General features: G+C 33.2%; 1 protein-coding gene across 1 annotated transcript; it reads right to left on the bottom strand.

The window, feature by feature from the left end:
• Positions 1-7,875: 7,875 nt before the first annotated feature.
• Positions 7,876-12,896, bottom strand: LOC130727527 (indole-3-pyruvate monooxygenase YUCCA6-like). Its single transcript, XM_057578682.1, has 4 exons — positions 11,744-12,896; positions 10,640-10,888; positions 9,412-9,534; positions 7,876-8,887 (listed from the first exon to the last, which is right to left on the bottom strand). The coding sequence occupies exons 1-4, from the start codon at positions 12,443-12,445 to the stop codon at positions 8,660-8,662; spliced, it is 1,302 nt and encodes a 433-aa protein (XP_057434665.1). The 5' UTR covers positions 12,446-12,896; the 3' UTR covers positions 7,876-8,659.
• Between the last annotated feature and the right edge of the window lie 407 nt (positions 12,897-13,303).

Here is a 13,303-nt window from a genome sequence, read left to right as displayed (position 1 = left end):
TTAGGCAAATTGCCCACTTGAACTTCAGGCCACATTCTGGCGGCTGTCAGCGATAGTAAATGCTGTATTGGTAGTTTGTGACAGAAGCTTTTCGTCCCAACTGTCATCAGAATTTTTTTTCAAATCTTCACAATTCTGTGACGGAATTTATTCGTCACAAAATTTGGGACGGACTATGTGATTTTCAATTCTGTCACAAACCTTTTTTATGTCCGTCACAAATTCCATCATCAAATTATTACTCCCTCCGGTCCTATTTATAAGCATGAAAGAGAAGAAAAATCTTGGTCCTTTTTATAAGAACCAAATGAAAGTTTGAGCTATATTAATTAATTTTTTCCAATGATGCCCTTATTAATTCTAACTTGTAAAATGTGTCTCATTAATTATTCTCTTTCTTTTCCACTTTCCAACACTAATAACAAAGGGTAATTTTGGAAGTTCATTTTAATTTAAGACAAATTTAATGCATTTTATCTAGTTTAACTACATTTCTTAAACTATGTGAATTTTTTTTTTGTTGCTTATAAATAGGACCGGAGGGAGTATTTAAAATTTTTTAAATTATTGGATTCCGTCCCAAAAGTGCGACGGATTAAAATTTGCCGTCACAAAATGTTAAATTATTTCCGTCACAAATTGCGTCACAAAATTGTTATTTAAAAAACTACTCCCTCCGGTCCTATTTATAAGCATGAAAGAGAAGAAAAATCTTGGTCTTTTTTATAAGAACCAAATGAAAGTTTGAGCTATATTAATTAATTTTTCCAATGATGCCCTTATTAATTCTAACTTATAAAATGTGTCTCATTAATTATTCTCTCTCTTTTCCACTTTCCAACACTAATAACAAAGGGTAGTTTTGGAAGTTCATTTTAATTTAAGACAAATTTAATGCATTTTATCTAGTTTAACTACATTTCTTAAACTATGTGAATTTTTTTTTTGTTGCTTATAAATAGGACCGGAGGGAGTAATTTATTATATCCCGTCTCTATTTCCGTCTCAATAATGCGACGGACAAATATATTCCGTCCCAAAATTTTTGCGACGAGCAAAATCGCGACGAATTGTTTTAGTCGCCAATTCCGTCCCAGAAAAGTTTTGAGACGGAAATTTTAACTACTGTGCGACGGATTTTTCCGTCTCAAAATAGTGTTTTTGTGGTAGTGGAATCTCTCTCAAGGTTAAATTTCCTTGTTTTGTTGTGGTTTGGCTCTTTTTCTATTTGCAATCTCATATATATGCACTAGTACTGATTTTATGTATATTTGCTTTTCTTAGTAAACTTGTTTTTATAGGTGTGTGGATGTTTGTGTGAATCACTTTCCAACTCTCTTATTTGATGAGCATGCATTATTTAATCTATTTTTTATGATTGTAAAAAATTAAAATAAATAATTATGGTTTGGTTTGTGGCATTGAAAAGATTCTTAGAGTTAGTATAATTGTTAGGACAACATTAGTTCCGCTGAAGCATCCAACTGAGTGGTTGCATTCATTGCTCTTTAGCTCTTTGGGCGACCTTTTGGGTTGGATTTATGTTTTATTGAATTAAAAATGATGACTCTATTTCTATGTTTATGCCAAATTATATTTAGATTTAAATTGTAAATTTTTTCAATATTATCTTATATGTTATATATATTCTTTAAAAATATTAATATAAGGAGGCTGGGGTAGCAAAAACTTGATTAGGCTTTCGCTAGGTTGTAGTTGGCAGCTTATTCCAAGAAGATAAGTATAATAGACCTTGCATATGATCTTTCAAAACAGATTTCAAAGCTTGAAAGATTGCATGGTTGAGAAGCTTAAGATGTAAAAAGATGAAAGTGTTTGATCTAGTGGTGGATCTTCAGAAAAATCTTTGAATGAGTCAATGTAATAAGACGAGTTAATTATATCATATTATATAATGTTATAAATTTTTTAAATGAGAATAATAGTTTATCCATGTTTTTTTTAAATAGTTTAGCTAGAATAGAAAAACTTATATAAATGATTTAGGTGCTATAAATTTAACACGTCAATGTAAATTTGGTAATGAAATTACATTATTTTGAGGTCCCTAAATTGTCATTCTTATGCAAGCCAAACCGTACCCATAATTTGGAGATACTAGACGTAAGAATTTCAAATTCGACATATTGTTAGACCTAGTTAAGAACGACCAATTTAAGTTCACGTAATAAAATGTGATTAATTGATGTGTAACCCATCATAAGTTTTGCATTGACAACTAATATTTTTGTCAGTCAGATCATGTTAATTAGCATCAGCCTATGTGGTCAGTGGTCACCACTAATATTTAAGAACGAGCTTCGATTGCATTTCAGGCGAGTTACCTTGAGATTTTTTTTTTGAAATATGTTGCCTTGAGATTAACATGTAGTGAAATGAGAGATTGTATATGTGGATTATTAAATGTAAGAATGCATATATTTATTGTATGTGAAATATTATTTTCTATATATAACATCTCTTATGTTTTAGCTTGATATGTTTAATGGCATTATTAATTATTAAAGATTTGGTATGGGATGATAGATGTCATGTGAGAAGGGACACAAGTAAGGAATAGGGAAGGGCAGTTGATGATATTTAAGGCCCAAAGGGGGGCCCGAGTCATGATTTATTGGCAATGTGATAAAACAATTGGTAGCCTCTCCTTCGCTTGTTTTGATTAAATGCGCTGCACAATATGAGAACTCTTTGACGTGTGTGCTTCTGTCATGCAATATATATGTAAGCAATTGCAATTAATATTCCTAAAAATTAATAATATATCCTAACCTACTTTCCATGTTGATATACATAAAAGAACTATATGCATTGTCAAATTCTTCAACATTCCGTTACATGATAAGTTCACATCATATTATATATATGATATATACAGATACTGATATACATACCCAATAGCCACTTCAAGTGTTATTGCATGCATGTAGGGGCACCCATATGATGACTCATTATTAAATTTTAGAAGTATACTACCATGTTCCTTTTATTGTTTGAAACAAGAGTACAAGACAATGTACACGGTGATGGCTTAGGGTGCGTGCTCTTTTTGTTGTAAATAATTTAGTTAGTAGTCACATTAGGTGGTTAATAAGTGTATTTAATGGGTGTGTTCAGTATTATAAGTAATTAATATGTGTTGTGTATTGAAACATAGTATGTAAATGTGTGTGTTCAATAATAATAGAGCGAGTTGATTCGCATTCATTCAGTTATTCTCTTTCTCTGTGTGTGATATTTTATGAGTGAGTAACTGGTTTTCACAATCACTCAATTCACTCGAGTGAGGTGTTCAAACACCCTTAATATGTTATCCACTTATGTATGAGAAAAAAAACCTAGCTATACTCAATTGGAATTAATTTTTTTGAATAACAAAGTTGGTTTTACGGCTCTAACACGATTTTTAGGTTGTTAAAGGAAAGCAAGTTCTCCACATTTCGAAGTGCAAAGTTAATATGAGGTTTATAATTGCGACAAAGGAAAACGTGAGGTACAAATGACAACTAATATAGGTTAACTTTGGTACGGTAAAAAATTATATTAGTGATTTTTCTTTGGGTTGTCGGTTTAGACACCGGTTATTTTTTTTTTAATTTTAGTATTTTTTAACATAATATTCTTGTGTTTTGATTGTGCTTATTTTCTTCTTCAACTTTTTTATTTCTTAACAAATTTGTTATGATTTCTTCTATAACAAATTTTTATAATTTTCAACATTGTCCTTTATACAATAAATAATGAGTTGAAAAGTTTCAAACTCTCTCATTTTAAAAGGGTGCCAAAGGAAGGAATGCCCTTTTATACATTCTCTTCTTTCTAACATTTCCTATCATTAATTACCCCTCGAGTTTAATTCAAGTGTTTATCAAATTTTCGCATGTTAACAATTATATCTTGTTTTAGTTTGATTCCTTTTCAATCTTGATGCTTGTAATACAGTTTATTTGAGCTCTTACTTCTTTCTTCTTAGTGCCTCTTTTGCTAGGCTCTTAGCCCTTGTTGAAATCACAAGAAGTTATGCTAAATTTGGGGGTAAAAAAAGCGATGTTGGAGCTGTAAAAAACGGTAGATGCTTTAGAAGCACAAATTTGGAAAAGGAATAAAATAAACACTAACAACATTGCGGTTCCAAGTTTCTAACCTTCCATAATTGACAGTTTGACATTGGAGTAGTGATGTTGACTCTAGACATACTCATCTTTTTTCCTTTTTTGGACAAATAGCTCGTGCCTTTTCCTATTATGATTATAGAGATTCAAAATCAAATCAACGTACGTACGTGATGACTGACTAGCTAGTGTTTAATTATCTCCATTATGTCACTCTGCACACTGCTCTTTTTCTCTGACAAAGCTGAATGGCAGAGGCAATATTGAAATCACTTTTCGAGCTAAATTATTGCTCAAAACATACTGTGGGTCATCAATTATGGTAAGTGGTTTATACTTTATATAATGCGTGTTTTTTAATTTTCATGGTTGCAAAGGAAGTGAATGTGAAAAAAGTTACTCTACTCTATACGTGGTGGTGTTGGCTTCAGTGGTACAGTTAAAAACTGTCACATGGTGGTGCAGTTGAATGAATACCATTGGATATAATAATTAAAAATTGAACGGATATGATCTAAAAAACAAATTTACTGAAATGACTAGAATACCCAAATGTACCAACCACTTCCCCACCAGATCTGACTAAGAATACCCATGCCTGATGCTGCTGCAACAATGGTGTCGCAGTCGAACGCTTGGGATTCGATGGCGGAGACTGTTTTGTTGGAAAGTTGCTGCAAGATGATGCTCTTCGATCGTGAGGGAGAAGAAGGGGGTGACTACGACGTCGTTTGAGAAGTGAGGAAGGGGAGGGAGTTGATGTAGTTGGCTAAGAGAGGATCGGCGACGCAGAGGTGGTTGAGAGCGGCTTCGATTTCGCCGGTGGAGGTTAACGGCTTTGAAATGGCGGTGGTAGAGGGTGTTGTTGAAGGCTCTGGTTCTGGTTCTGGGTCTGAAGGCTCCTAAGCCCAACCTTCCACAAACAGCTAGTGTACAAGATTGAAGTTATTTTTTTCAAAATAAAGCATCAATCATGAAAAGATTGAACCTTTTTCCAAACCTTCCACCAAAAATGAAAAAAAATCAAGCTTTCTTGTTCAAAACAGCTTCAATGAACAAGATTCAAGCTTACTTTTGTTCAAAATAAAGCTTTAATAATAAAAAAGATTGAGCCTTTTTTTGTGCATGTCACTGTTGGTGGTGACAGATATGAAGAGAAAGGACAAGGTGGAGGCTCTGGTGGTGGGTTCGCCGGAATGGTGGAGGCTTTAGTGGTGGTGGGTTCGCCGGAATGTAAAAAGTAAGAGAAGAAAAGATAAGGATATTATTGTCTAAAAAATAATAATTAAGGGTATTACTGTCATCACAGTCTAAAATTATAAGTGAAGCACTGTGAGTCAGTTTGTAACTGACCCACCAAAGACGCCATCATATGTGCTAATGTGCACATGTTTGTTTTTACAATTTGCACAAGTAAAAATGTTTGGTGAACATCTAAATGGTAATGATAGATATATACAAAATGAGATATAGAGAGAATAAAAATAAGAGAGAAATGTAATATATACAATGTAATTAAATAATTGCTAAAATTTGTCTTTATTCTTAGGGCGTTTTCAATTAGGTTTATATTCTTCACTTTGTCACGGTTAAACCGTCGTTATATGGTCTTTATCCTTCAAGTCATTGACCAAAATCATGGCTAGTACGTCGGCTGTTGGTGAATTGCCGCGGTGCGATGGTTATAACCATTTGTAAACATACAATATGATGCAACACATCATTACCCAAAAGTTAAATTTTTTCTTAAGATTCAATCATGAGACAAGAGAAGCATTGGAAAAATTTACACAAGGAGTGATCTATTGGGTGAACCATAATCAAAGCTAAAAACTCACCCAAATAGAAACACAAAAACCCCATAATGTAAATAAACGTTTGTCTAATTAATTCAACCTTTCACATCGATCCATTGACTTTTTGTTGACCTCAGTGCAAATAATCTTTTGGGAGGGATGCAACGACTTTTTTACCACCATAGTGTAGTTTTGGAACATATTTACCATTATAGTATACCTTTTTTTTTATTTACCAAACTAGTGTAAATCGCCACTTAGAGTGGCGATATATATATTTTTTTGTTTTTTTTTAAGAAATCGCCACTTACCGTGGCGACACTTTAAATTTTTATTATATTTTTAAGAAATCGCCGGTACTAGTGGTGACACCTAATTTTTTTTTTTGACTTTCTATTGTAGTGACGGAAATAAATCCGTCACAAAAGTCTTAATTGAAAGCAATCAGTGACAGAATATGGAGAAAGAAATTTTCCGTCGCAAAGGATATTACGTCCCAAAATCCAAGAGAACAATATTAAATAAATTAGCGACGGAAATTTGAGAAGGGATTCTACCGTCGCAAAAGGGTTAGCGATAAAATATCTTTTTTGTGACGGATAGTTTTTCAATCCATGTTCTGTCACTAATTCTTTTAAATCATATATCAGGATTTTGTGACGGATTTTTTCTAGAAAGTAAAAAAAAAATAAAAAATAAGGTGTCGCCACTACCAGTGGCGATTTCTAAAAAAAAATATAAATAATTTAAAGTGTTGCCACTAACAGTGGTGACTTCTTAAAAAAAACAAAAAAAATATATATATATGTATCGCCACTTAGAGTGGCGATTTACACTAATTTGGTAAATAAAAAAATATACACTATAATGGTAAATATGTTTCAAAACTACACTATGGTGGTAAAAAAGTCGGATGCAACAATGAAGAAACAAACAGAATTCAGTTTCTTGTTAGATTTAATTTTGATATTTAAAAACTATACACACTACTAGCCTCTCATAATTAATTTTTACTTCATCCGTTTCAAAATAACTGTTAAGAAAGAGAAGATACACACATATTAAGAAATTCAATTAATATCTTTAACTTTTTAAAACATACTATAATTTGTTTATCTATTTTACAATTTAAATTGTATTTTTATCTTTCTTCATTTATTTTTCTCATAGGCGTATATGTAGAAACATCAATTAATGCTTCATTGAAATTTTAAGTGGACGGTTATTGTGAAACAAATTTTTTTTTTTAGCTCTAAATGGACAATTATTATAAAACGAAGGAAATATTATATTGAGAAACTTCCCGCTTAAACTTGCAATTTCTAACTAGATCATTGAAACTGAACATATAACTAGTAGTATCTTTTTTTGGAACATAATTGAATCCAAAGATGCCAGTAAAAGAGTGGTTGCAATGTATTAATGCCAAGCCACATATTCCTGTTGTTCTTATGAGTTATGAGCGGTGTTAATGAAGTTGGTGAGTAATAAATGTCATGACCAATCCTACTGTAATTCCCTTCCCTGCAAATTGAATTGGTACGTTCTGGCGGTTTAATTTCAAACGCACATTCTCAAAGAAAAAGCGTGACAAAGTGGTCCTGATTCCTACTTGGAAAGATGAAATAATCATTTCAACAACGAAACTGCATGGGAATGGTAATGAAAAGGGTACAAGCAATCTAGGCATCTAGCACTTCAGCCTCATATAAGAAAAGGTTCTGTTTTTCCCCAAAGAGTACTCACAAAATAAGTGTAAAAATTAATTCATACAATAAAAAAATACATATCGCTTGCGGTTCCTAATTATGTTAAATGTCGGTGAAATTAGTTCACTTGATAAAACATTACTGAATTTTTTAGCTGATATTTGATACAATAAGGAACCATTAAATGTTTTTTCTTCTTCTAGGAACTAACTTACGTTTACACTTTCAGAAACGATATTAAGCATTCACCACCGGTGGTTTGTTTCCTTGTTAGTCATTTCACTTTCTACAAAGAGTACACACGAAATAAAGAAAAGAACATTATAATGTCACGAACCAAACAATTGAAGCATTCACAATACCAGACAGCCAACCAAAAAAACATCAGAATGTCATACTCCATTCCACAAGAACAACAAAAATGACATCAAAAAATGAAATATTATGTCACAGCTTTCTCAATCACATGCCAAAACACTTGCTCTATTGAACATCTTCCATAACTCCCTTTCCCTGTTCCTCTCTACCTCTCTGTTTTTCTCTCTGCTTCAATGCACGTACAAGAAGTACAGAGAGTTAAGGGGGCCCCCCCATGAAAAAACCACAAATTTTCTTTCCTTCAACTTCATTTCAACATCTCGATCTCAATGCATGTTTTGACACAAAGTGTGAAATTACAGTGAAACCAAAATTACCATAGACACGCATTTGCTTATCTGATTTTGGCTCACTGTGTTTTTCTCTCGTGTATCCAGACATGCATTCATCCCGAACATAATGAATGCAATGGAAAACTTCCCATGATTTCCTTTCACTCTTGCCCACTTCTCCATGCCCATGCATTGTGGAGCTCCATTTTGGTGGTACTAGCATTGTGCACATGTGTGAGCTAGTGTGATGATAGCACCACAAAAAATCTCTGTTTTCCATTCATGTGCAAACTTCAATATCAATTATGATTTTTTTCTTTTCAATCCCCTTCTTCTTCTCTTTTGTTTTCTTAGCCAAAACCAAATATCAATCATGAATTTGATTGTGGCAAAATTGATCGAGCAAAAACAGCTATTTCCTTTGCCTCATCACCTTCCCAACACCGTTTAATATCATCAGCAATTTTCTTGGCGTCCATGGATGCACCTAGTAGTCCCTTTTTGGTAAAACCCACTGCATAGAGTCCATTTTCACCTTTCCACCCATTTGGGAATGGACTCTTTGGGAATCCATCTTGCTTAGAGAACATATTCTCTTCCTGCAAAAGTATATACCAACCATTTCAAATATATCAGTTTCTGCTGCTTTTTATCAATTTCAGAATTATTAACCCTGTATAAAATCAATTCTATTATGAATGAAAATATTAATGTTTGGTATACTAGAAATCTATTTTGATAGAAGCTAAAGAGAGTAGAGCTCAGATTGAAGATAATTAATTGTTAGATCTTACAACTAAATTTCATAGTATTAACAAATAAAAAAAATTATTTTTTCATAAATGCATCCAAACATAAATTATTTCACTTTCCGAATGTTAATTTTAACAAAATCAATTGTGACATATAATCCAAACACGCACTAAAACACCCTTCTATAGTTAATTGATTCTAAAGTCAACATCAGTGTTTCAAGATTGATTATGATAAAACAAAATATCAACAAGCTAAAATGTGTTTTTGTTCTTTTAAAAAAGTGAACTTAATTGCTAAGCATTTGTATTCAATATTATTCAATATATATCTGAAAGAAAAGAAAGGGTAAGTGATGGATGTATCATACCTTAAGCCAATAGGGCACATTGCTTTTGTAACCAGTTGCTAAAATGATGGCATCAAAATTTTCTGTCCTGCCATCTATGAATTCCACTGCATGATGTTTTAGCCGCTTTATACCTGGACGCACCTGTATCAATATTGAGTTTGACATGCTCAGATTTCATTCGTGCTTTGTGTTTTAACACCCCAATCTAATGAACATTATTAAGCATGATTAAGATAATGACTGATGAACATGTTTTGTCGATTAGCTTTCGGATTTTTCTTTATTTTTTAGAAAAATAAAAAATTCCCAACCTTGTGCTATTGCGCACGATTTGATTGAAAACAAAACACAATGATGGAAGATCTTGCACAAATAAAATGAGGGGAGTAGGGAAGCAAAGGAGTCATTTCATTAGGGAAAATGTTTCCCCAACACCCAAATTGAAATAGTGGAGATGTTCAAAGTAAGATAGGAAGAACAGAGAAATAAATAATAAATATGATATAAAAAAAGACTTAGAGAAAAAAAAATAATGTTATTATGAAATAGTGTTTTCAGTTTCGATTTAGTTTGAACGATTACATATCAAATTGTTTCATTAAATATAAGAGGGTCTAAGTTATAGTCTTCGTCTTTCCTCGATTTTAGTCCTTATATTTCAAAATGTGCCGACGTGGGGTTTTTTAATTCACTTAATTGGTTTTCTAATTATTTTGTGAAAAAATCAAAATAAAAAATATTTTAAAACTTGAAAAGGATATTTTTACAAAATTGAAAGACATGATATTCTTAAATTCAAACACCAAAACAGAAATTATCTCCAACATGTTTTGGAATTTTAATTTAAAAAATTACAAAATCAATTAATAAGAACAGACGTTTGTTTTATAAAACAATAATCAAAGAAATTGATATCTTTATTTTGAAAATAGCTTAATTTTAGTGCCTCTTTTTCCCTCTACTTGTAAGCACTAAAATCATGTTGTTTTATAAATAAGAGGGATGAAATCCACCAACATATTTAAGCCAATAAAAAAAATTAAGAAAATGCATGCTTCACTTGATTAAAAGCAAAAGAAGAAATTAGGTACCGCCAATAGTTATTTTAGAAAAAAGCTAGTGTACTCTAAGTTAACATTGTTGAGTAGTGACCCCTCAAATATGAAGATTTGGGGTCATGAAAAAAAAAGTAGAATCTGAATAATAGATAGATAAAAAGGCATATGATGAGAAAGTAACAAAGTACCTTAATGTCTCCACCTTTAATCTTGGCAAGGGTACCCACGTCTAGTACAGGGGTCTTCCCAGACCGGTTTTTAAGCTCAAGAGGACCCAACTGAGGCCGGTCCAACCCGAGCCGGGCCGTGTCGCCAAGCATGAGCCATGACACTATCAGCAAGAACCGGTCGACAATTCTTATGGGCAACCACTTGAGCAACCACATGGACAACCCGAAAGTTGATTTTCCCAGCATCTCTCGTGGTAGGACGTGTACCTTAAACCATACCAAAAACAATTTCAATTTCTCAATAATTTCACCACCTTGTAAATCAAATTAAATCAACTTCATTATACACTATGCAGAGAAACAATTGTGTATAAAATATAAAAAAATTGTGGGGTAAGAAAAGGAGCAAAGGTACGAGGACTTTGGCCACCTAATTTTATGCAAGCCATGCTCTGTGTGGGGATACGAAAACACTTCATGGGGGATGGGAAAGATGAGAAAAAAGAGATTTTGAGTGCCAAAAATCACCATCATATCCAAGCTGCACATGCTTTGAATCTAAGAAAGTGCAAGATCAAATTTTTAAAGATTTGTTTCTGAAAATTTAGTACTTGAAATCTTATGAATCATCTTTAAACGACAGTTGTAGCTTGAATGACCCTCGCTCAATAAAGTGCATGTTTGAAAATTCTTTTATAATTAATTATAAGCTCTAAATCAAATCTAGTGAAAAGATTTTGTGTTACAGAGTTAGTTATATGCTAGCAATAGTGAAAAGAGGCCAAAGTTGTGGAAGACAAGTTTGAACACTATATTTTGTAAATATTGAGTTTATTTAAGAGGAAAAAAATCCCATCTGGAGTTAGCAAACCAAGTTATGCATATTTCCAAAATTGACAAAAGTCACAAATAAATTTTCAAAAAAGATGTAGCAATATTGCTGTGCTTAAATTAGCTTTTTAATATTTAATAAAAAATTCCAAATCAGGAGGGACATGAACTTTTGAAAAGAAGAAAAAAGAAAAAAACTTGCACAATTTTTTTCCTTCTTCATTCTCTCTGCATAACAAAACCATTTTCAGAACCAGAGAAAACACAAGAGTTCTTAGTTGTTGTTCTTACCGTGTCTCTTGCAACAAGAGAAGGAGTAGCATTGTGATTGCAAAGATCCAAACACACTTCCATGCCAGAATTTCCACACCCCACAACCAAAACCCTCTTCCCTCTAAATTCCTCACCACTCTTATACAAACTAGTGTGCTTTATGGAACCTCCAAATTCCCCTGTTCCTTCAATCTCCGGCACCACCGCCTCCGCATTCTCTCCGGTGGCCACTATCAGCCACCGGCAGATATACTCCGTGGTGATCTCCGCCTTGTGGTCAAAACTCTTCAATCTCCAACACCCTAGCGTGGTGTCAAATTCAGCATGCTTCACTGTCTCATTGAACCTTGGCCTAATCCCATACCTCGCTGCATAGCACTCCAAGTATTGGATGAATTGCTGCTTTGAAGGGTATGTTGGGAAATCTTCAGGGAACTCCATGAAGGGTAGTTCACAGAATTGCTTTGGCAAATGAAGACGAAGACGATCATAGGTTTTGAGTTGCCATAAAGAAGCTATGCAATTGGATCTTTCAAGGATTACACTTGGAATGTTTTTCTCTTTGAGACATGCTGCTGCTGCTAGCCCTGAAGGTCCTGCTCCTACAATCACTGGCCCTGGAACCCAGACACATCTCTCAGTTGATGATGGTGATTTGTTCTTCATGAATAAAGGGTCATGAGCTTGCTTCCCTTCAATTTCTCTCAGGTAATAGTCCATCAAGAATGCAATGAAGAAGAACAACAAAAAGAAGAAGAGGAAAATGGAAGAGTTTGATAAACCAAACTCTGATTTTTCTTGTTGGTGAGGGTGAAGACAGCAAGAGTTAGCTAGGAACAAACACACTTGCTTTTGTTGAAGGATATAAATAATAAGGGTGATTGAGTTAAGTGGTAAAATTTGAACTCTGATATATAAAGAAGGATTAGGCTTGTGAAGAAAGTAAACTTGCTTAAAATTAGGAGTGGATTAAGAGGGTCTTATCCACTTTGTTAAAAATGAATTTTTCCTTCTCTCTCTCTAATTGTTTCTTGGTGGTAGATATGGATCAATGGAGGAGGGTTAAGCGGAGGGATGAGCACCAACTACGGGGCTAAATCAGCATTCATAACAGAGAGAGAGAGAGAGAGACTGAGAAGGATGGTGATATCTCTCTGCATACATATATTCCTAATGCCATGACACAAGAATTTATATGGACAAAATCCAAGTGGTAGAAACAGAACTAACACTAGTGGGTCATTTTATTATATATATGTATATAAATATATATATGTTGCTATTAATTTAATTTGAATAACCACCCACGCATAAATCAACCAACACATGATATTGTATATTCTGTCTCAAGCAGATGTATTCGAGTTCCTTATCCAATATGTTACATATTTTGTAGGAAAAGTTTTGCCGCTCATAATGATTTACCCGACTCAATCAGGATGTGGCGGTTGTTGTAGTTAAAATGAGTTGTTTGAACTTTTAGTGGTTGTTACCACACCCAGATTAATTAAAAGTGATTTTTTGAACTCTTATAGATTTTTTGAAATTATGAGGCAAATTATACAATAAAATAATTTA

Source organism: Lotus japonicus, chromosome 1 (assembly GCF_012489685.1).
Source record: "Lotus japonicus ecotype B-129 chromosome 1, LjGifu_v1.2".
Taxonomy (NCBI): Eukaryota; Viridiplantae; Streptophyta; class Magnoliopsida; order Fabales; family Fabaceae; genus Lotus; species Lotus japonicus.
Note: the sequence above shows the minus strand (reverse complement) of the source record. Positions and strands in the feature narration are given on the sequence as shown.